The 20,692-nt window shown below is 37.3% G+C and overlaps 1 protein-coding gene across 6 annotated transcripts in view; it reads right to left on the bottom strand.

The window, feature by feature from the left end:
* ENPP2 (ectonucleotide pyrophosphatase/phosphodiesterase 2) overlaps positions 1-20,692 on the bottom strand; it is a 96,466-nt gene that overhangs the window by 33,788 nt on the left and 41,986 nt on the right. For 5 of the 6 annotated variants that reach the window (XM_039853568.1, XM_039853569.1, XM_039853567.1 and 2 more), the window contains exons 6-11: positions 20,222-20,319; positions 19,924-20,003; positions 19,016-19,135; positions 12,175-12,230; positions 7,162-7,227; positions 6,423-6,495 (exon numbers count right to left, since the gene is read on the bottom strand). In XM_039853568.1, the coding sequence (XP_039709502.1) occupies positions 6,423-6,495; positions 7,162-7,227; positions 12,175-12,230; positions 19,016-19,135; positions 19,924-20,003; positions 20,222-20,319 (493 nt within the window). Of the gene's footprint in view, positions 1-1,616; positions 1,773-6,422; positions 6,496-7,161; positions 7,228-12,174; positions 12,231-19,015; positions 19,136-19,923; positions 20,004-20,221; positions 20,320-20,692 lie in introns of all 6 variants that reach the window. The other variant, XM_039853572.1, reaches the window with a different exon arrangement.

The raw sequence follows: 20,692 nt of genomic DNA, 5'->3' as shown, positions 1-20,692 counted from the left end.
TAGGTGAAGTCAAATTAGACTTTGAACCATGGCAAGAAGATGGAGGCCGAGTGAATCCAAAGCAGTTCTGAGGTTAAACAGTAACCTTCACCAGATGCTAAGTCAGCACATCAACAACACAGTGCAGTTCACCTAATGTTCACAATAACTGTCAATTTCTGAGAACAGTCTTAACAGAAGAACCTCTTCTGAAAAACAAGTTGCTGCTTCTCAGTTTAGTCCCTTTCAAGCAGATATTGAGTAAATAAAAATCTACAAGAGTCCTAATAAACAGATGTGAACCACTGAGCTTGTTCTAGAAGATTCCTTATTTAGCCTAATAAAAAGCGAAAACTCGGTTCTCTGAAGAACATTTCCAGAACCTCAAAACATAATTCACCTCTCATTTTCTTGCTTTAAATAGAAATTTCTAACAGCTCCCACATACTCTCTTCCTCTCTCACCCTCATCTCTGTGCACTGAAAAGATTGTCAGGAAACATCTCATCACACAAAGACTCGACGGTACTTTAGATGAATTTTGCAGTTTAGCTACAATACACTCATAACACCCAACATGACTGAGATAAGAATAAAAGAGATCTTCCTATCAATTTTCATTCAGACACATAATATGATCTTCTATTATCTTCTCAGATGACTCAAGACCTTTCCTCACATCATGTCTTCAGTAAAGTGGGTTGTAAACTTGTTTTTCTTCGGGACAGGAATCAGTATTTCAAATTCTATCCCAAGGAGAAAGCCACAAGTGAAAGTTTCAGAATGATACACGCAGCATAACCTGAAGGGACTAACAGATGGGGGACCTAGTGGTACTTGCTTCTGAGAAAACCGTGCTCTCCTCTAAGACCTTCACCTACACACAGAAAAACCAAATACACAACATATATTAAATCATTGACAATGACTTATTCTCCTTTACTAAACAAGACAACGTGGGTAAAATCCTGAACCTGCCTTTTCATGATTACTTCAGACAATCCTAAATAAGATCATGCTTGAAGGTCTCAGAAGGTTTTGAGAAAATTAACAACGTATAGTCTGTTCTGAATATAATGAAAAGACTAGGCAGTACTCATTATCTCTACATGCAAACACACACAACTCTATCTATCCGTTGTTTCCTCTTGTTCTCTGTCTCAGCTATTCCCCGTCTATAACCTAAGAACCTTTCCTGAGTTCTGAAGGTAGAGACCATGAATCTAAGAGAATTTTCTATTGAGCACTAACCTTCATTATCTTTGAGGATTGCCCCCAGCTCCCTAGCTGGGTTGTTCTCAAGAACCAAGGCAACAAACCAGTGTAACAAATTCTGCAAACAGTGTAAGCAAAGCTGATAGCCTTCTCAACATTCACTCAAGTCTAAATAAATACTAGTTTTAGGGCAACTAAATCTAAAGAAAGTAAAAGGCTCTTTTTTCCTGTCTTGCTGAAAGTTCAGGAGGTCTTCACATCAGTGTTAACCTCTGAAGTATCAGATTCTTCTGGACTTAAAGCCAAAGACAATGCACCAGAGTTTTTCTGAAACTTAATTCAGCTGATTTTCAAACCAAGGCACCGAAGGAAACCAACTCAGATCTGCCCGCCACAAAGCTTTGGAACAATAGATAAACTTACTTTGTCCTGACGAGTTTCCACGGCATAATGATCCATCCTATGTAATTTTCTTCTTCTTTTCTTTGGAGGAGCAACTGGTCTTTCCTGTCTCCTCTTAGGGATAACCTTCCTCTTAGGTCTCTTAGCCGGAGTAAGAGGTGAGCCATAACTACTCTCCTGTACTGGCGGATAGAGATGTCTGGACTCAGAGGTCGTCTGTCCCTCTGGGTCAGATAATAAAGCTCACACTTTGCCAACTGGGTTCAGCAGAGTCTTAGTTAGAAAAACTAAGGCTCCTTGAGAAAAAAAGTTGGTATGAGGGATCATTCGGGGATCTCTAGAGAGAGAAGCCCCCTAAATTGATCTCGGTGCCGCTGTCAGCTTCTTCACTGAGAACAAGAATATAATTTAAGAGAATCTAGTCTTGTAGGTTTCTTTGGGCTGAGGACCTACTGATACACATGGATGCACCTGAAGGTGACATAGAGTTCTCCGCTTCATAAGTTTTACGTTACAGAGACTGGTCCTTGGTTATGAAAAGCTCTTCATTTATAAAGTAGTAGTTGAAAACTAAATAAAATATTAGCCGCTTGGTCATTTCAAGGTGACAGTGGGATTTATGGAGGTGGTTTCAATTCAGAATCTGAGTTATCTGTTCACCCCAACAACTATATCAAAGCAACTGTCACCTTTATTGGCAAGGATCAGGAAAAGTTTTTAAGCCAAGGATGGAATAAAATAATATGCAATCCTCCTTGGTCAAGAATATATTTCTATGAAGCAGGACTTTCAGCAGGAGAGGGAACTTATCACAGATAATTTAGGTTTCCAGTACAGAGAAACTGTAAGCCATGAGATTACCATAAATAGAACTGTCTTTCTTAAAATTCTTTTGTAAAATTAGGTAAAATGTAAAAAGTCATCAAAATCTGTTCATTTTAGTGTATATATCAAGAATGAGTCTACTTTTTCTATCAGAACCCCATTTCGAGAGGAGAGTGGCAGTGCTATGCATCTTGCTTTGAAAATCTAGAGAGCAATAAAGTCTGACACATAAACTGAGTAAGGAAGATAACCTTTTGGGATTTCCTAAATGCTGGAGAAAACCAGGCCCCTGATTTGCTAATGTGCAAAGGTGAATTAAAGCAGCAAGCACTGTGGTCTACCTAGCTGATTTCTCTCGATGGGACTGTCCAGAGAATCATTCAGATGCAGGAAGGGGCAGGAGGAGGGACAATGTTAGTGTATCCACAAAGGAGGCCATGCGGTTTCACTGTTTCCAGAGCAAGCAGCTGCAAAGGCACTTCGATTTCGATCTCATCCTCTCTCTCCGACAGAGCGATTGAAAGACACAGCCCCACAGACTCTGGTTGGGTTGGATTTTTTCAGATGCTTCTAGTTTTAGGCAATTCTCCATGAGAAGAGCAGCAAAAAGGAAAAAGAGGGTTTCCCATCTCATGGTCACCAAATATATTCAGCTAGTGCTCAGGTCTGCCCGTCAGACACCCAGCCATTTGCAAGAGACCTCGACATTCCCAAGACTGAAGGCGGGCCCTTCCGATTGCAGAGGGTTAGAGGAGCAGCGGGAGACATAGGATTTAGTCAAAATGAGTTTTCATCCAGTGATTATATTGCATGTATTCCCTTCTTTGAATGTTAGAGGTAGACGGAAGCTATTTTTACTGACCAGCCATACTTTAGCCTGACTTTAGAAGATTTAGCCTGAGGTTAAGAGGATGGGAGGTAGAGGGGCAAATTTCCCTGCTTTTCAGAAGGATATTTTGCCATCTGAAGGTAGTAACTAGCCAGCCAAAGCTCTGCCTCTAGGCCCGGAAGAGCAGCCGAACGAGGGGTCACAGGGAAAGCATAGAAGGTCAAAGAGAAAAAGATTGCGCCAACAATCAAAAGCAAGCATATTTCTGAACATTCACCATTACACTATGAAACCAGGAGCAATACACCACTTCTTGAAACTATTAGCCCAATGTTTAATCATCTAATTAAACAGCCTTTGAGAGTCATCCTGAAAAAAAAAGAGTATACTCAAATATTAAGGTCAGAAAGTACAAACTTCAACTGTGTTCCAACACACATTTTGCTAGATGGAATCATTGCAATTAAACATCAAACACAAGATATTTTCTCATTGGATGGGAAAGATCGCATGATACTGATTTTAAAAATAATATTTCAGCTAGTATAATCTTTACATGCATGATAAATGTGTATATGATGGATATGTAGGTATATAAACCATTTAGTCTACAACAGAAGAGAGGTTTTGCTGGCTTGCTTTGCGTTCATTTTTTAAAAGTATAAACTATTTTGATTCTACTTCAGTACAAATAAGTTTCCTAGAACCAATGTGAAATAGTCAAAATCTGAAAATATCACTCTTATTAAGAGAAGAAAGTGACCAGGTTACCAGGTTATCATAACTGAAGACAAATTCCAAGATATCTAATGAAGAGTGTTTTACCTAGTAGATATGTGACGATACACCAGTTACAAGAAGTATTAATACTAAAAAGAATATAGCATGAATACTCCCAATACTTAATTCATTGATACTATAAAACAAAATCTCTGTTTGTCTTATACATTTATGAGCAAACCTGAGCATAGAACCATCATTACAGCAAATTAAAGCATATTATACTTTGTCATAGTCAGTACTTAAAAAACTTTTTAGTTTATTTCTTTTTTATGTGTTAACATAGTTTTTTTATTTTTTAAATTTTTTGATTACAGCGATATTCAACATTATATAAATGTCTAACAACTATGCTGTACACCCGAAACTAATATAATATTGAATGTCAACTGCAATAGTTTATTTCTTGATTAAAACACACATACACTTTCAAGTAAGTAAATATGACTGAACTACACATATTAGAAATCCAGAAGTGCTTATTGATAGAGAACATTTACTGCTGAGCCATACAATTTTTAAGGAAATGAGGATTATGAGCGCCGAATCTCACATGTATGGTAAAAAGCCAACTTTTGACATAAGAAAAATGCTCTGCACGCTATGAACATAGTTATTAACTGACTACTTTGCTTATCTCCTGGACTGAATGTGTTAAACGGTTCCATGGGAAGAACTCTGGTCTGAGAGTCAAAAGTTCTGAAGCCCTATCTCTAAGTTCACTTACCAGCCAAGCAACTTGAGCTGCCTCAAACCTCTTTTAAGTGTCAGCCTCCTGCTTTTAAGAGAATGGTTACACCAATTGCCTGCCAACTCTATTTCGCCTATGCCACAGGGTCTTTTAGGGGATATTATTACCCATACAAAGTTGGACCTTTAAATAGAGCACATGGAACTGCTTAGAGGTTTTTTTTATTTTGGTTTGTTTTTTGTTTTTGTTTTGTTTTGTTTTGTTTTTTAATTTTAATAAAATGTGGTTCTTTTTGTTCGCTTTAATCTCAAAGAAAGTCATCCTGAAGATAAAACGGCCACGCTTGCTCTGGCAAGAATAAGATTTGTGTTTCATGCATGCAGATGTTTATCTCATTTTATCATTCGTGTTTCATAATCATGCAACACTGGTTAAACATCAAAGGAATAGGAAAAAGAGCATCAGACTTATATGGCTTCAGTGATTTAAGGCAAACTAAGAATGGTTTTAAACAGCCATTAGTTTCCAGTGCTTAAAAAAAATCACCACTGGATTAATGTTAAAGCCTTCAGAAATACTTACAGCTCCTTGGTATTTACTGCCTTTGTTTAAACATGCTGCATTTTGCTCAAAAATACTTAAATCAAAAAGTATTATCTATATAATATCTGTTTTTCCTACTCATCCTTATGCTGAACACAATGAACTTAATTATAGCTAACAGTGTTGTCATGGCCTACTTGGGAATTGAAAGCAATTTCCATTAATAAAGAGTTTTTGAAATTATTCCTCGTCAAGAATCAAGTTTTATTATGTTGATGTAGACTTCACTACCCTTACAAGGAAGAATAGTGGAAAATATTTAAAATATTAAAAGGTTTAAATTTGCAAATTCCCGTAGTATTTTTAAATTATGCTGAAATGCTGGGGAGATTTTCATCTCTAGATAAAAGAGGAACATAATAAAACATTATCATCCCTCTCCCCTTCTGAATCTGAAGTCGTCCTGAACACTACCTTACAAACGGATTGTCTTCTAGTAAGACTCCTTAGTGTTTGATAAAGAGTTTCATGCTGCTCTGCTGAACAGATTCATTCCACAGTGTACTTCTCTTAGTTAAGAAAGAATTCGTTTCACTTTTGGAGTGATGGATATGTTCACACTCTTGACTGTGGTCATGGTTTCACAAGTATATACCTATTCAAAATTTATCAAATAAAAAAACACCCATTGCCATTATCATGTGCCCAATTGTACCTGCTAAGGCTATTAGAGCTACTTAGCTGACCTACCCTGTCTGAAAGGCATACTCATTTTAAGGGAGCTGAGACTCGGTTGCATTGTTTTCCATTGCAGGTTTTATCTCCAGATTCCTTTAGATTCCTATCCCAGTGATGGCAAATGCCAACCTTTCCCGATACTTTGCCTTTTGACTGATGCCTGCAGGGCTGGACTATACCTCTCCCACGAATACCAAGTTTAGGATATGTTTAAATATCAAATCAATCTGAAATAAAATTCCTATAAGAGAAATAAGTGTGTTAAAGATTTTTTAAAACTTTTTTAGTCTTATAATTCTTTGACTATAAACCTTGCAGATACGTACACTCCAAGAGACTTTGTACAAATCGTGAAATAAGGTCAGTAGATCAGGTGGCCCAGGGACACAGGTTCTCCTCAGGCAGATGATAAGCTACTAACCTCAGGGCCAAAAGGGCCATATTTGTGTCCAGAGAAATCAGGTTGCTCAGAATAGAAGGCATAGACCGAAGGCCTGCAGGAAAATTGAAAGTTCAGAATCTCCCTCAAACCACATGCAACAAAGAATATCAACTATCCCCACACATTAAAAAAAAAAAAAAAAAATCTCTCAAATCAAGTTAATTAATCTCCCAACCACTATTAGTCTTACCATGGAAAACATCTCATTCTGGTTTTGGTTTTGTTTTCTCTATTGCTTCCGCATCCACCACCCCCACTGTGGTAACTCCCTGGTACCACATTCAGGAATCAAAAGTCACAAAACAATCTGAACACACACTCAGGTCTTTGATCCCCAAGATAATAGAGCCCAATAATAATTCGCACGGGCCATGCAATCTGCAGCCTGAAAGAACAACTCTGTTAAAGTGAAAAATCAGTCTTAATGCTTCCCTGATCCTTGGGATGCTATTGGTTCATTTATCAAAGCCAGGAACTCCCTTAAACTCACTGTATTGGCCAGGATTAACAGCCATAGTAATCCATGTAATTAAATGGTCCCCTACGTCCATTTTATCTGCCTTAGGAAACTAATGCTTAAGGCTAAGAACCTCGAAACTTAACAATACCAAACTTTGGCTGTGCTTCTATTTTAGTCTATCTAGTTTTTCACCAAATTCTAACCCAAGTTGAAAATATATTGAAGAAAGAAGAGTAAAAGGAAGATGGAAACAAATACCTTTCGTTGTCTGGCAGGGTAAGCCACTGCAGTATGGTTAATATTCTCCGCTCGTGAGGGATGACCCTGGAGGGTAATAAGAAGCAAAGCATGATGGGAGTTTTATAGGGTCAAAGCAAGCAAAGCATGATGGGAGTTTTGTAGGGTCATAACAAGCAAAGAATGATGGGAGGTTGCCTTTCCACAAACGCCAGCCAGATGAGCATTTGCTCTTGCACCCAGGCCAAGTGCTCCCTATTTACCACCATCTGTTTTCACTTCATGTTGTACAAGGGCCTCTTTTGAATCAGTGTTTAAACTTCCATTTCCATTTGCAACACAGTACATTGCTCAACCTCTGCCACAGAGGACAAGACTGGAAACTCTGATTCACAGTCAAATGAGGAACCCGCTTTGCTGATCAGGCAGAAAGGACCCCAGGCTCAGAATAGTTGTAATTTAATGGGTAAAGCTATTAGTTACGGCCCAAGATTTACATCCCAATCCGCCTCTTGCAGGTGGTGTGACCTCTCTTGAACTTTAGATCTCTTTGACCTCTCTCAGCCTCAGTATATTCATCAATAAAATAAAGATAATAGCCAAGCACACTGTACTACTTGGTTGTAAGAATAAAATAAGAACAAACAAGCAAAGGGCATGTACAGAGCCTAGCACATAGTAAGCGCTAAAAGAAAAAAAAAACACCTTATTTTTATTAGTGATCAGAATTAGTTATCATTCTGTCTCTAAATAGCTATATGCCTTTAGAAACATAATTTAATCTGAAACTTTAAGTTCCTACTCTATAAATAACAGGTTTAGAAAGGTATTCTTGAAATCTTTTCTAGCTCTATAAAAATCTATCAGGAATGGGTCTATATAATTATGAGACTGACAGAAAGGGTATAATCTTCATCCACAGTGACTTTTGTGTTTAAGTCTCATTCTTCTGTTGAAAATATAATTACATTAAATCTGGCACTCGCTTTAAGAGTTCTCGACTAACGTGATAGCACCATATCCTGGGCTGAGTTACATTAAGATGCTCACAAGCTGAGTGATATCTTTATCTATAGGGAGATTTGCTTATTCTTTCTTAACAAGGAGAACAATAGGCTTTTCTGCTGCTCCCTCATCCAAGACTAGCCATTACAGCATATTTATGATGAATTCAAACTAAAGCCCAAGTTTACTTATGGTTAGTAAAGATGATTGTGGCCAAGAGTGAATCCTAGTAAAAACTGTGGTCTCTGGGCAATAATGATGCATCAATATAGGTTCATCGATTGTAACCAATGTCTCACTCTGGTAGAGTATGTTCATAATGGGGCGGGACGGGGCGCGCTGTGCATGTGTTGAGGGAAAGGGTATATAGGAAATCTCTTTACTTACTGCTCAATTTTTCTGTGAGCCTGAAACTGCTCTGAAAAATAAACTCTATTGAAAATTTACCATGGGATGTTGGTGGAGCCATTTACGCTTTTACTCTTGGTGGATGTGAGCAAGGGAGAGCAAGGAGAAAGATAAAATTTCAGGGCCACGTTAGAAGGCCAGAGTTGGCAAGAGTTCTAATCAAGCGGCCTCCCCTCATCCCCACCCCCACCAACTCCAGCCTTCTGATAGATAGATTTCTATCAGAAATCTATCTGATAGAAATCTATCTATCAGATAGATTTCTATCAGATAGATTGTTCCTCTGGCTCCCTTTCTGTCTAAAACTATCCTACCAGCCCAGAAAAAATCATGTTTACCATAAAACGAGTCCTAATTTAAACAAATCCCAATGCTATTGAATAAATGTGACTCTGTGTATTATATCCTATAATTGAATTAGAAATTGGGATATCGAAGCCAGGTTAATCACTTAAGGTATTTAATTCTTCAGCCTTAGAAATCCCCTGTATCTGAACAAAATAATTACATATTTTGAATTCTTTCCTAACTTAAAAAAGAAAGCAAATGCTGTTGCCTTTTCATTTTATCTTACTGCACCTGCAAGTTGCTTTATTTTATGTAATTGGTGTTAAGTCACACAAATGGACTCTGATGAACTCACTTGATGCTAATGGAAAAATACAAGCTATTAGTTTGTGTCAAGCTCAGAAAGTTCACCCTTGAATGCCTTCATTGGACAGTGTGCTTGATCAGCAGGGGGCAAGAAATAAAATCACAGCTCAGAGGCCAGAATACCTGGGTTTGAATCCTGACTCCACATGTGTTGGTGAGACTTTGCCAAGTTGTCTAACCTTTCTGTGCCTCTATAAAATGATGATAATAATAATTCCTATCTCACAAGGTTGTTGTAAGAATTAAAAGAAGTAGTATATGCAAAGCACTTAGAATAGTATCTGGCAGAGAGAAAGAGTTTAGAAAAATGTTAGCTTTCATCATAAGGTACTGAATTCACAGGTCCAAAGAGATGATACGATCATTCATGAAATATTTTAAAAGCTTATTATGTTCAAGGCATTTGTGTGAATATGAATAAAGATACAAGATACTCCTACAAAAAGACTATTACAGAGGAGTCACCATTCTCTGCTTGGAATGATAAGCCTATGATTATCATTTTCTGGGCAGGGGCTGAGTGTGTATGTGGTAAGATGATAAGATGAGAACTTTAGAAATATGAGTATCCATCATAAATGTGGTCCTGGGCACACTTTACCCCTCTAAGCCTTGGTGTTCCAATCTCGAAAATGAGGTACTGAACAAAGTGATCTCTAAATTTCCTAGTAGTTCTAGATAATCTTTATGGAATAACCGCAGACCAAAAAGACATGGCCATGACCCGTCAGTGTTTAAAATACAATTCAGAGTCGGCACAAACAAATCTGACAAAGAATGTATGTCCAAACAGAAAGGGAAGCAGGGTTCATATTTTTGCCTTTACCATCACAGATTGATTGATAAAGAATTTGTCATGAGAGCTAGTATATTAGACATGGTCAGAAAAAGAAGGAAAAGAAAGGAGGAATAGAAAATAAAGGACTAGGTGAGGTATTTAACGATAAGGGAGAACAAATTACCTTAAGACATATATAGCCATGGTCTAGTCAATGTCGAAAGAAATAATGTGAATGAAAAATGGAAACCATTTATTCGTTGTTCTCTACGTAGAATACTAAGTATTCTACAAAGCACTTTAAATGAATTAACTCATTCTATCTTCCCAACACCCTATGATGAAGATACTACCATTCCTATTCAAAGATGAGGCCATCAATTTATTGAGAGAGTAAATCAGTTGTCCAAGGTCAGCAATCTATTAAGTGGCAGAACTGTGGTTAGAATCAATCTAAACACTCATATATAAAGGAAATTACTGCCCTTGGATATGAATTGACACAAAAGAATATAATGGAGCATCAGCTGAGGATGATTTTGAAATGAAACACTATCATTTAAAAAAAAAACAAGAATAATTCTCCATTGTAGTACAGCACCAGGGTAAAAAGATGGCCTTCTAAGTCTATGATTTGAATCTGGTTTTAAATTTTAAAAATTTCAGAATGTACCATGTATAAATTTCCTTGACATATATTCCATTAAATAACTGGAAATATGACCATGTTTTTTTTTTAAGTTATAAAAAGATTTTTTATAAAGAAAAAAATGAACCCAAATCACTTCCAAGATATAGAGATACGAGAAGAATAGTCTGAACAGCAAAGCAAAACTATAGACATCTTTGGAGCACACAAAAGCCACCTTCTTATAAGTGATTTGAAATGGGTGGAAAAAATTGCCATTCAGAACCAGAACACTGGGCCTTTTCAATGAAACTTTGCAGCAGTTTGAGGGGAGTGGGGAGGGTGGGGATTAAGTATTAATTGTGTTGTTGGCTCTGCTCCATTTTGCCAGGCAAATAACGTTGTGGAGCAAAAGAAATCACCCTATAAGCATCTGTGACGGTCAAGGGTTAAAAAAACATAATGCATAAGATTAAATTGGTAAATCATCATGCCATTTACGAGAAGCAGCGTCATGTCTAGCATATCCACACTTATTTCTCCACTCAGAAAATCTTTTTTTAAAAAAGGAAAAAAGATTTTTAAAGAGATACTCTAGCTTAGCTTTAAATCACCAAACCCAATTTCAACTTAGCTCTCCAAATCTGAAAAAGCTACTTTCATTCCTGAATTTGGAGAATATAGACAGTACCATTCTGGATTAATTTAAACCTGTGATTGCTGTCAGCACACTACTATTACAGAATAGTCAGATTTTTGTCAAGGAATACGAGGCAAACATGGAAATAGCTTTAGGTGGTTTAAAAAAAAAAAAAAAAGATGGAAAGAACATCTCAGTGGGAACAAAATCCCCGTGAAAGTAGAAACAGATTCCTTTCCTTACTAAGGAGCCTTCAAAATAATCAACATGTTGACACTTTTATTTGGTACATTTCTACTATTTTATGAACATTAATTACTAATCTCCCCATCACCTCTGTGGGGAAGAGTAGTGGTCCCATTATTTTAATTAGGGAAATCTTGAAGTTCAGTAGGGTGAAACAGAGGCTTCCTCTTGTCTCCCATCTGCAATAGCCAGTCTCTAGGCGACTATACTAAATGAGACTACACTAAATTTTTAAAGTGAACTGAAACAAATATAGCACGTTATCAAATATTTATAGAAAAATGATCATGGAAACCACTAATAAATCGTCTAAGAGAAACTAACATTCCCTGGGTGGCAAGTTATGAAAAACAAACAAACAAACAAATCTATAAACAGAGACAGAGAAACTTAAAGAATGACTAGACAAAGAAAAGAAAAAATCTTCATTACATTCTATTAAGGAAAGATGGAAAAAAAGAGATGAAAGAGGAAGAGAGGGTAGGGGAAGGTGGTAGAAGGAGGGACAGAAAGAGGACCTCTAAAAAAAAACCGGAAGGTTATTCTGAATAAGAAAATATTCAGAAGTTCAAAGACTTTTACATTTAACTAAAATGAAATAAAATTGAATTAATGTTTCATAAATCGAATCATAACTATAATTCTACAAACATTGACAAAATGAAGGTTACTTACACAGACCAGAAGAATGTCCCAGCTTTCACCCCTTGCTTGGTGGCTGTAATCCATAGCTAATGAGGAAAATATAAGAGGCTTATAATATGTTCTGAGTTTTGGTCAAAGAAGAAAAAGGTTTTAAAATAGATCAGATATCTTATACTTTACCAACAACACGCCATAAATTTCACATTATTTGCAACCATTTTTTTTTCACATCTGGAAATCAGAATCATTATTTCCATAAATGTTATTCGATATGTTCTCTGCAAAAGCTTTCAAAAGCACTGCTATAATTCTAGTGGCATTTTTTAAACTTTTATTTCATTTCAAAAGTCTCGTCCGTACCTGTCTCGTAAGATCATTGTTTTGAACATCACGCTTAAATGGCAGAATTCTGCTTATCAAAGGACCCAGGAGTGGACCATATGTTTCCTTAATTACTGAAAATCTGCAGAGGAGAACCCCAATTTGGCACACAGATGCCAGGACATTGGAACCTAGTTTTGTCTTGTTTTGTTTTAAGCTAGGTGAATGAAAAGAAAAAGGGGCTGTTTTTTATTCTCGATTTTCCCTTGTATCTTTTACTTAACCTTTTAGTAAATGGGATTTTAGAAATAAGTTCCTGGAATAAGTTAGGTGAACCAAGCATTTCCTTAAGGCTTTTTAAATATGCTTTTTAGTTCATGCTGTTGAGAGACAGAAAATATGGCAGTTAAGAACCTGAGCTCTGCAACTAGATAGCTGGATTTTTAAGCCTTGCCTCTGTCATTTACCAGCCATGTGGTCTTCCAGCAAATAACTTAAGCTCTTTGTGCTTCAGTTTCCTTTAAATATAGATAATATTACCTAGCACATAGGATTATTCTAAGCTTTAAGGAGTAAATACACTTAAAGTTCTTAAAACAGTGTCTTAGCATTTGATAAACCCTTGATCAAGTATAATCTTAATTATTATGCAATAATGGAAATCAGTATAATCCAGTTATCTCAGGAACATTAAAAACAGCTCAGGATGGCCAGTGTCCCACTGAACAGGAGTCTGTGAGAAGAAACCCACCCACTTTAGGAGGCAAACAGGAAAGAGAATTGTGGCTTGTTTGTTATAAGACCAAAGTAAAAATGGTCTAGGAATTGCAGCCACTCCCTTTTCCGGTTTCATTGCATCCAGATTTTAAGAGTATTTTACTGACTCCAGTGAAAATCTTTTTTTTTTGATCCAAGGGGTAATTGGGAGGTGTGGAGCATAGAGCTTGGCCATGATTTCGGAAAGGTCTGAGATGCCTGGCGTGGGAGAGTTTTACTAATATCCCCAGCTCCTTGGTGAGATTGAAAATCCCTAGCCCCCCAAATAACAGCTGCCTCAGCTGGCAAGTAAGGGATGGAGCAGGAGAGCATATGTGCCCTCCCATGCCCTCTCAGATCTGTGGAGGTCTGAGACGCTAGTGAATGTCATCAGCACAGGAGAGGTGGGGGCCTGGTCCTATTGGGATGGAGCAGAGAGATAAGGATCTCCGGTTGCTCCAAGTGCCTTTCCAGGGTTTGGTCTAGGGTATCTTTCCACTTTATGTACAAATGCCGGCATGCCCAGGCGACCCCAGCCCTAGCAGGATTCAAAATGTACCCTGCAGTTCCATTCATTCTTATTCCAGTGCCCCCACTAGCAAGAAGATGCATTCAAACTAAGTGCTGGACACCCCACAGGGGCTTAAAAGCCATGCCAGATCCTTAAGAGATCAGTTTCTTATGTTAAATAATCTATTTTCATGCTGATTTTAATTTCAGGGAAAACACGCTGAGCGTATTCACATCCAAACAACTTCCTAGAAGATCGAGTGCCTTGTTATTTCCAGCCAAGTTGTCCTGGGCAATATTTGGCAGATACGAAAATGTAAGATCAATCTGGGGTTTTCTACTGGAATTATTTTGAAATGCACTTTTGTCGAATGATGACCCTGCACTTTCAAAAGTTGTATTGTGGAATACATGCTGATGTTGGCATTATCTGGGCAACAGGAAGCCCTATAAATAACTTTTAGCTCAGTAACGATCGCTCGAGGGAAAAGCTCACCAAAAGCTGTCTTTGTGATGGTGCGAGGAGAGAGCTTTGGGAGAGAAGAGGACAGAAGTGGGTACCCTAAAATCATCCCGATGGCAAAATCAGGACCATTTGTTCTTATACTTTTCTGTACTTCTCAAAATTTTGACAATGACAGTTCACATCTTTGTAATCAGAAAAAAAAAAAATCAACCAATTATATAAAGTAATGTGAACTATGAAGACAATGTGAAGGTTCAAAATTTTTTACTTCTCAAAAAAAAAAGAGCAAAAAAATTCTCTCCATATCTTGGTAAAAGTCATGTCAACCATATTTTCTAAAAGGAAATTGGGAGCATGGTCAGAAAAGGGCAAAAAAGTGAACAAATATGAGAGAATGTTTGAAATTTAAAAAATCACATTTACAAATCTCAAATAGAAAGATCCTAGCAGTAATGAAGCCGATCTGTCACGTTTAGCAAATGATAGGAAGTTAAATCATAAAGTTCGTTAAGTTAAACCAGATCATGAGTAGCTATAAAAGTTCCTTTGCAGATCATATGTACATATTATCTTTCAGAACTTAGTAGTTAAATCTAGTAATTACAGAGATTAAAAAAAAGGGGGGGGGCACTAAATCGTTGGTCCAAAAGAAGTGAAAAGGAGCCTCAGGAGTTATGGGGGAGAGCGGGGCGGAGAGACATCCTAGTTCCTCCTTAATTCAGAAAAATAGAATTTTGATTTCTCTGAATTTGAATGTAATATGAATTTCCTTAGAGCTTGGCAAAATGACACTGCTAAAAAAGAATTTTTTACAAAATGATCTGAGAAGACACTGGGTTTAGCCTTCTTGCCTTTAATCCCAATATTTCTTCCATTTCCTTGCTGCATCTAGAGGCAGTTTTCAACATTTGTGTCCTAGATGTTACATTTTGAAAAGAGGACAAGTGGGAATAATATTGTACCTTCTCGATATGTTATCAGAAATAAAAATAATAATAAGCTTTCCCACTGGGACCAGAAAGATTTAAATGTGAAATCCAACACCTTCTCAAATGATGTATGCAGCTGTGGGAGAAGGGGGAAAGTTTTGAAAAAGAAAATAAGTAAAAAACATTTTTCAAAAACATGAATAATTTTTGTAGTCCTTCTAGCAGTTCTTTGCAGGGAAATTATTCATTTGCATTCAAAGGCACAGAGCTAGGATAAACTGAATTCTATGAGACCAGAGGGATGGATGGGGCCCTAGTATCAGCAGGAGTAAATCAATCACTGTGATTCAAGAGTCAAAACAAACTGAGGATGTGGGGGCTGGAGGAGGCAGCAGGAGACTGTGGACCAGTGTGGCTCTTTCTGGATGGTTAAGGCCAAAGAAGGTAAGTGATAAACTGTAGGAAGTACAGGCAAACAGGCCTCAAGCAGGGGTGCAGAACAGATCAATTGAAAACATAGGAGTGGGACACCTAATGTATCAGGCTATGGGTTAGGTCATCAGAATAAAGAGGTAAATAAATTAAGTCCCTTCTCCCATGGAGCCCACAGTCTAAAGCAGACATGTGAATAATGTCAAAAGGATATGGTCAAATTTATGCTAGAAATAATATGAAAACCCAAAGGAGGATCCCTGAGCTTAACTAGGGCTAGGTGGGTGGCGGGAGGTGGGGGGCGTAGCTACCTGGGGACAGATATTTCAACTGAAATTTGAAAGATAAATAAGAGTCTAGTAGTAAAGGGGCCAGTTGAGCAGAGTCCATCCAAAGTAAGTTAAAATATAGTAAAAAGAAGGGGGAAAAAAATACAGATTTATAGCAGTACATGGAAAAGAAACCACAGAATTAAAAAAAAAAAAGTAAAAGTTTCCTGGGGCTGGGGGAAGTTCTTTCTCTAGCTAGATAATGAAATAGACAAAAAGAGGTAAGCAAACGACTTGTACATCCCATCAGGCCAGTCCCTTTGGCCTAGAAGTTCACTCTAATGTCATTCTTCTTCTCTCTACTGTCTCTCTCTTGCATTTTTATACTACAGTAACTCACAAGGATGACCTCGGGACACATTGCATCACAATACTGGCAGAAAACAACAGTAGGCCTAGCAATTTGAGAAGTGATAAGAATGCATCTGCTCCTCTTAGAAATGCCTTACTCTGAAAATTATGGCTTTGGAAGGCTTGCATCATGGGGCGGTAGGGGGAGGGTTAGACTTCTTTCTCAGATCTCCACATATAGCAAGTCCCTTGAAGTCTCATTTATTCTCCACCTTGCTGAGTCCAGATTTAAACTGAACAGGGAATTTTTTCTCTGAGCTATCTTAGTATTAAAAATTGCAGGATGATAACAGAGAGATTATTCAAAGAAACAAACACAATTAAAAACTCCACTAAGATTAAGAGTATGGAACACTTTTGTAATGAGAAAAGAGAAATCCAACTTTAAAACAACAACAAAAGGAATCTCATTAAAATGTGTATGAGAAATATAGGGTTATATGGAAAATGACAACTTTTAATTGCACACTCTTGAGATTAACAAATTAAAAGCAGACATGACTTTGCTGAGGTGGCTATAACAGGGTTAAAAAAGATGAAATTAAATTGTAGAAATTATTTTTGGAAGCCTAATGGTGAGATTCAAATTTTCATATGGACACACTGTACAAATATGCCTCGTCTCATCTATTGGATTTTAAACTAGGATAAGAGTAGCACTTATTCCCCACGTAATCTGACCCTATATTAGTTAGCCAAATGTCTCTCATGGTTGAATCACTCAGTGAAAATAAATTGAGTTTAATGTGATTATGTAAGATTTTTATTTTATATACATATTTTAATAAATATTTTTATAAATGTTTTCTCTACTCCGATCATTTTTCACTAATGCTTTCGTGAAATGTACAAGCCTCTGAGAGGATATATCAGTGTTTGAGGACTATTTATTAAAGCTCAACTTTTTTATACTTACAATTTCTTATACTGTAGTTTCTTATAGTTTCTGTCCATATGTTCTTTCTCTATGCCAAATTTCAATAAAATAGGTTTTTAAATGATAGCTACTATGCTCCTTGGAATTCTCACGATGGCCTCTTGTCCAAGAAGATAGAAACACAAATCGGTTTCACCACAAATCTTGGTCAACTGTAGGAAAGTACTAAACTTGGTCAAATGTGTCAGCTTTGAGAGTTTAGTGAGGAAAGAGGCGAATGGCCAAAACAGAGACTTCACTTCACTGGGCAGGTTAACAGCGTTCCTTCTGCTCTGTTTCTGCAGCAGTTAATGACTATGTGGACTCATCTCCTGAGTCATGCCAACCCAGAGGAACCCTAATGTCAACACGTGGGGCAAGGTGATCCAATTCGATAAAATTACTGTTTATCTCTATATCCTTTGCGGTTTCAGGCAAGTTTGCTTCCATGACAAAATTAATATAAAAGGCCAACTAACAACAGCTTCACAGAGGTCTAATTTCAATCACTTTATTTACACATAAACTGGTCCTGTATCATAAACTTTGTTTGTGAAATCCACCCTGTAAACAAATTTCACTGTGCTCACAACAGAGGTCATTGTAGACTTCCGGGAGTCCGGCCTGAGTCAGGTCAGTAGAATCAGAACCTCTACTATGAGGAAGCACATCTGCAGACATACGAGAGGTCTTCCGACATTTATTTAAAAAAAAAAAAAAAATGAAAAGTCCATATTTAAACTTGCATATTGATTTATTATGCAATATGAATATTTTTATCACAAATGACCTTTTCTCATAGAGCAACATCATTTTTTTTTCTTACTTTATATTCTCTATTTTGCTCATAGATTGTAGCAAACATTTCCAGGTATAAGGTCATTTAGGCAGGGTAGCTACATGGACGTGTGTAGATGCTGCCCACTGTTCTTGCCATGGAAGATTGCACAGCGGCCTCCCAGCCCTCCTTCCTAACCAAGGCTCCAGGGAGCCTCAGCCTCCAGAGCTGACGTGAGATGGAACCATTTGCCATCCTTCCACATGTTCCTGATTGACTGCATGTGCTGGGATGTGTTTCCGTGGGGATGCTGCTCCTTCTGCCCAAGGTCACGTGCACTTAGCTCAGTTCTGCTCATTCAACAGCCACAGCTCACGTCTGACTCAAGCAAGCTACCTAACCATACACACAGTCACAGGAAATATAGGAAGCCACTTACACCTCTTCTTACATTTTGCTCAGCCATTTGATCTGAGTAAAGTATTAATTTGCCGGTCTGGAGTCAATGTAGAATTCCACATATTATATGGAATTTCCAGGACTTTAAAAAAATGGATTAAACAAAACAATTCATGACTTTACCATAGGTTTAACAGAGTTCCCTTTGTATCATGTTTCCCTGTTTCTGTTCATGTGGCACCTGTGCCAAAATTTTAGCATAATCGTAGTCATTGACTTCTATTTTTCACTGTACCCCCAAATCTAGTAAATCAATAAGATCTGACTATCTATTCCTTCCTCAAAATATTTTTGAAATTCACCCCTGCATCACCATTGCCACCACTATCACCTCACGCTTTTATAATCATAGCCTCACATACACACATATGTACACATAGACGTATGTCTACATAAACCTTATATATGCATATGTGTATATCCATACAAATGTTATATACACATACATACATATTATATGCACACATATGTTATGTACATACACATATACATATACAATATAGAAAGACAGAAATATTGCCAAGTCTGAGAAAATTAAATGCACCTTTTTCACAGGTAATAAGTGGGAGATGAAATGTTTCAATGCACAGACACACACATGCAAAAAAAAATTGCAAGACTTACCGGTTGACCTCCCCACCACCTGTGATTAAATTTCTCTCTCCCTCGGAGATGAAAAGTGGCATCAAATACAGGATCGTACATCGAATTGCCAACAATTCCATGTGATTCTGGATATAGCCCCTTTGAACAAAAGGAAATTTATTGTTAAAATAACAATATAATAATCCACACATATTAGTTCTATTATAAATGTTCTTACCATAGAAGGTTTTATAGCAATATTTAGCTTTCGAATTTACGTTAAGTTATATATAACCTTTATATGTGTCTATCTGAGCAAACAAGAATATTATCTGTGGACTAATTATAAGTCATTTGAGTAACTTGACATGATGATAAGAAATTTAGTATTTGGACTTTTTTAACTATGGCAAAATAATAAGATAACAATTTTTATTAACATAAATTAACCTTTAGGTTGAAATTGACTTATTTGTATGCCTCCAAAGAAGCTTCTATTTCTGAGTACACTTTTCCTTTTTCCCAAGTTCCATTTCTACCCTAAACCAAATAAAAATGAATAACAAAATAAATAAATTATGTTTTTAAAGAAGAAAGCAAGGTAGAATGGAAAGTACCTGAAAATTAAAGCATAGCAGCCCTGAATTCAACGTTTTTATTTGAAAATTCAGAAAATACACAATAGATCCCACGGTACTTAAGAGAGATTTAATGTTTTTGTTCAGACAGAACTGTACTTGAAAAAAGTTTTCAGTTTTAAAGTTGCAGTCAAGTTCGGTCACCCAGAAAGTTGTAAAGGGCATTTACTGTGAACAACCAAGGCAGATGAGATGAGAAACAGAAAGATTTTCTGTGTGCACTAAGGAACATGTTGCAACAACCTCCCTTGAAGTCATTTCAGAATGAAATCAGACATTCGAATCTACATCGTTTGAAAAAATACTTACGGTGGCCAAAGTGTATAAGTTGGGGAACGTTTTTGTGGGGTACACAGGCCTCATGTAGGGAGAGTGTGTGCCACAAGACCCTGGAACAGAGTTCAGGTATTAGAACACGAGAACCAATGGAAATCACTCCAGGTATGGAAATCCATTTTATAAACTACCAAATGCATGCATGACCTTCACTTTTGTATTTCAAATAAGAAAATACACGTATGTGTCTGTAGATCTCAAAGTCCATCACTCAGCCATTCCCGTGCAGATCATGGGTTACAGGTGAGAACACAGTATGAAAATGACTTACTTAGTTTCTCAATGTTCGGCATGACCTTACTGCCCTTCTTCACGTACGATGCCCGGAAACCATCCACAGAGAAGATGATTAACGGAGGGCGAACGAACCTGAAATAGAAACACATGAAGCTTTAGAAAAATTACTGCCACACAGTTTCCATCATCTGAGTCATTCTCAATAATGGGGACCAATGATTTCCAAGACGAAACCAAGTGAGGACATGTGTCCAAGCCTGGGCCTCCAGCCACGGAACATTTGTGGCAACTTAAGTCTAAGAGGTAAATGACCAAAGTCATCAAATGGCCAGGGAGGGGACTGGACTCCAGATCTCTTCTAATGAGCTTCCCCACTGCTGCCTCTCACAAGGCAAACGAGGTTTTCCCAATGTAAAAAGCTGTAGCATTTGCCTGGAATAGGTGTTCTCCTACTTGCTACCTGGAAAACGCCTATTTTATTCTTTAAAACCCAGCTCCAGTTTTC

The sequence above is a fragment of the Pteropus medius genome, unplaced genomic scaffold (assembly GCF_902729225.1).
Source record: "Pteropus medius unplaced genomic scaffold, Ma_sr-lr_union100, whole genome shotgun sequence".
Taxonomy (NCBI): Eukaryota; Metazoa; Chordata; class Mammalia; order Chiroptera; family Pteropodidae; genus Pteropus; species Pteropus medius.
Note: the sequence above shows the minus strand (reverse complement) of the source record. Positions and strands in the feature narration are given on the sequence as shown.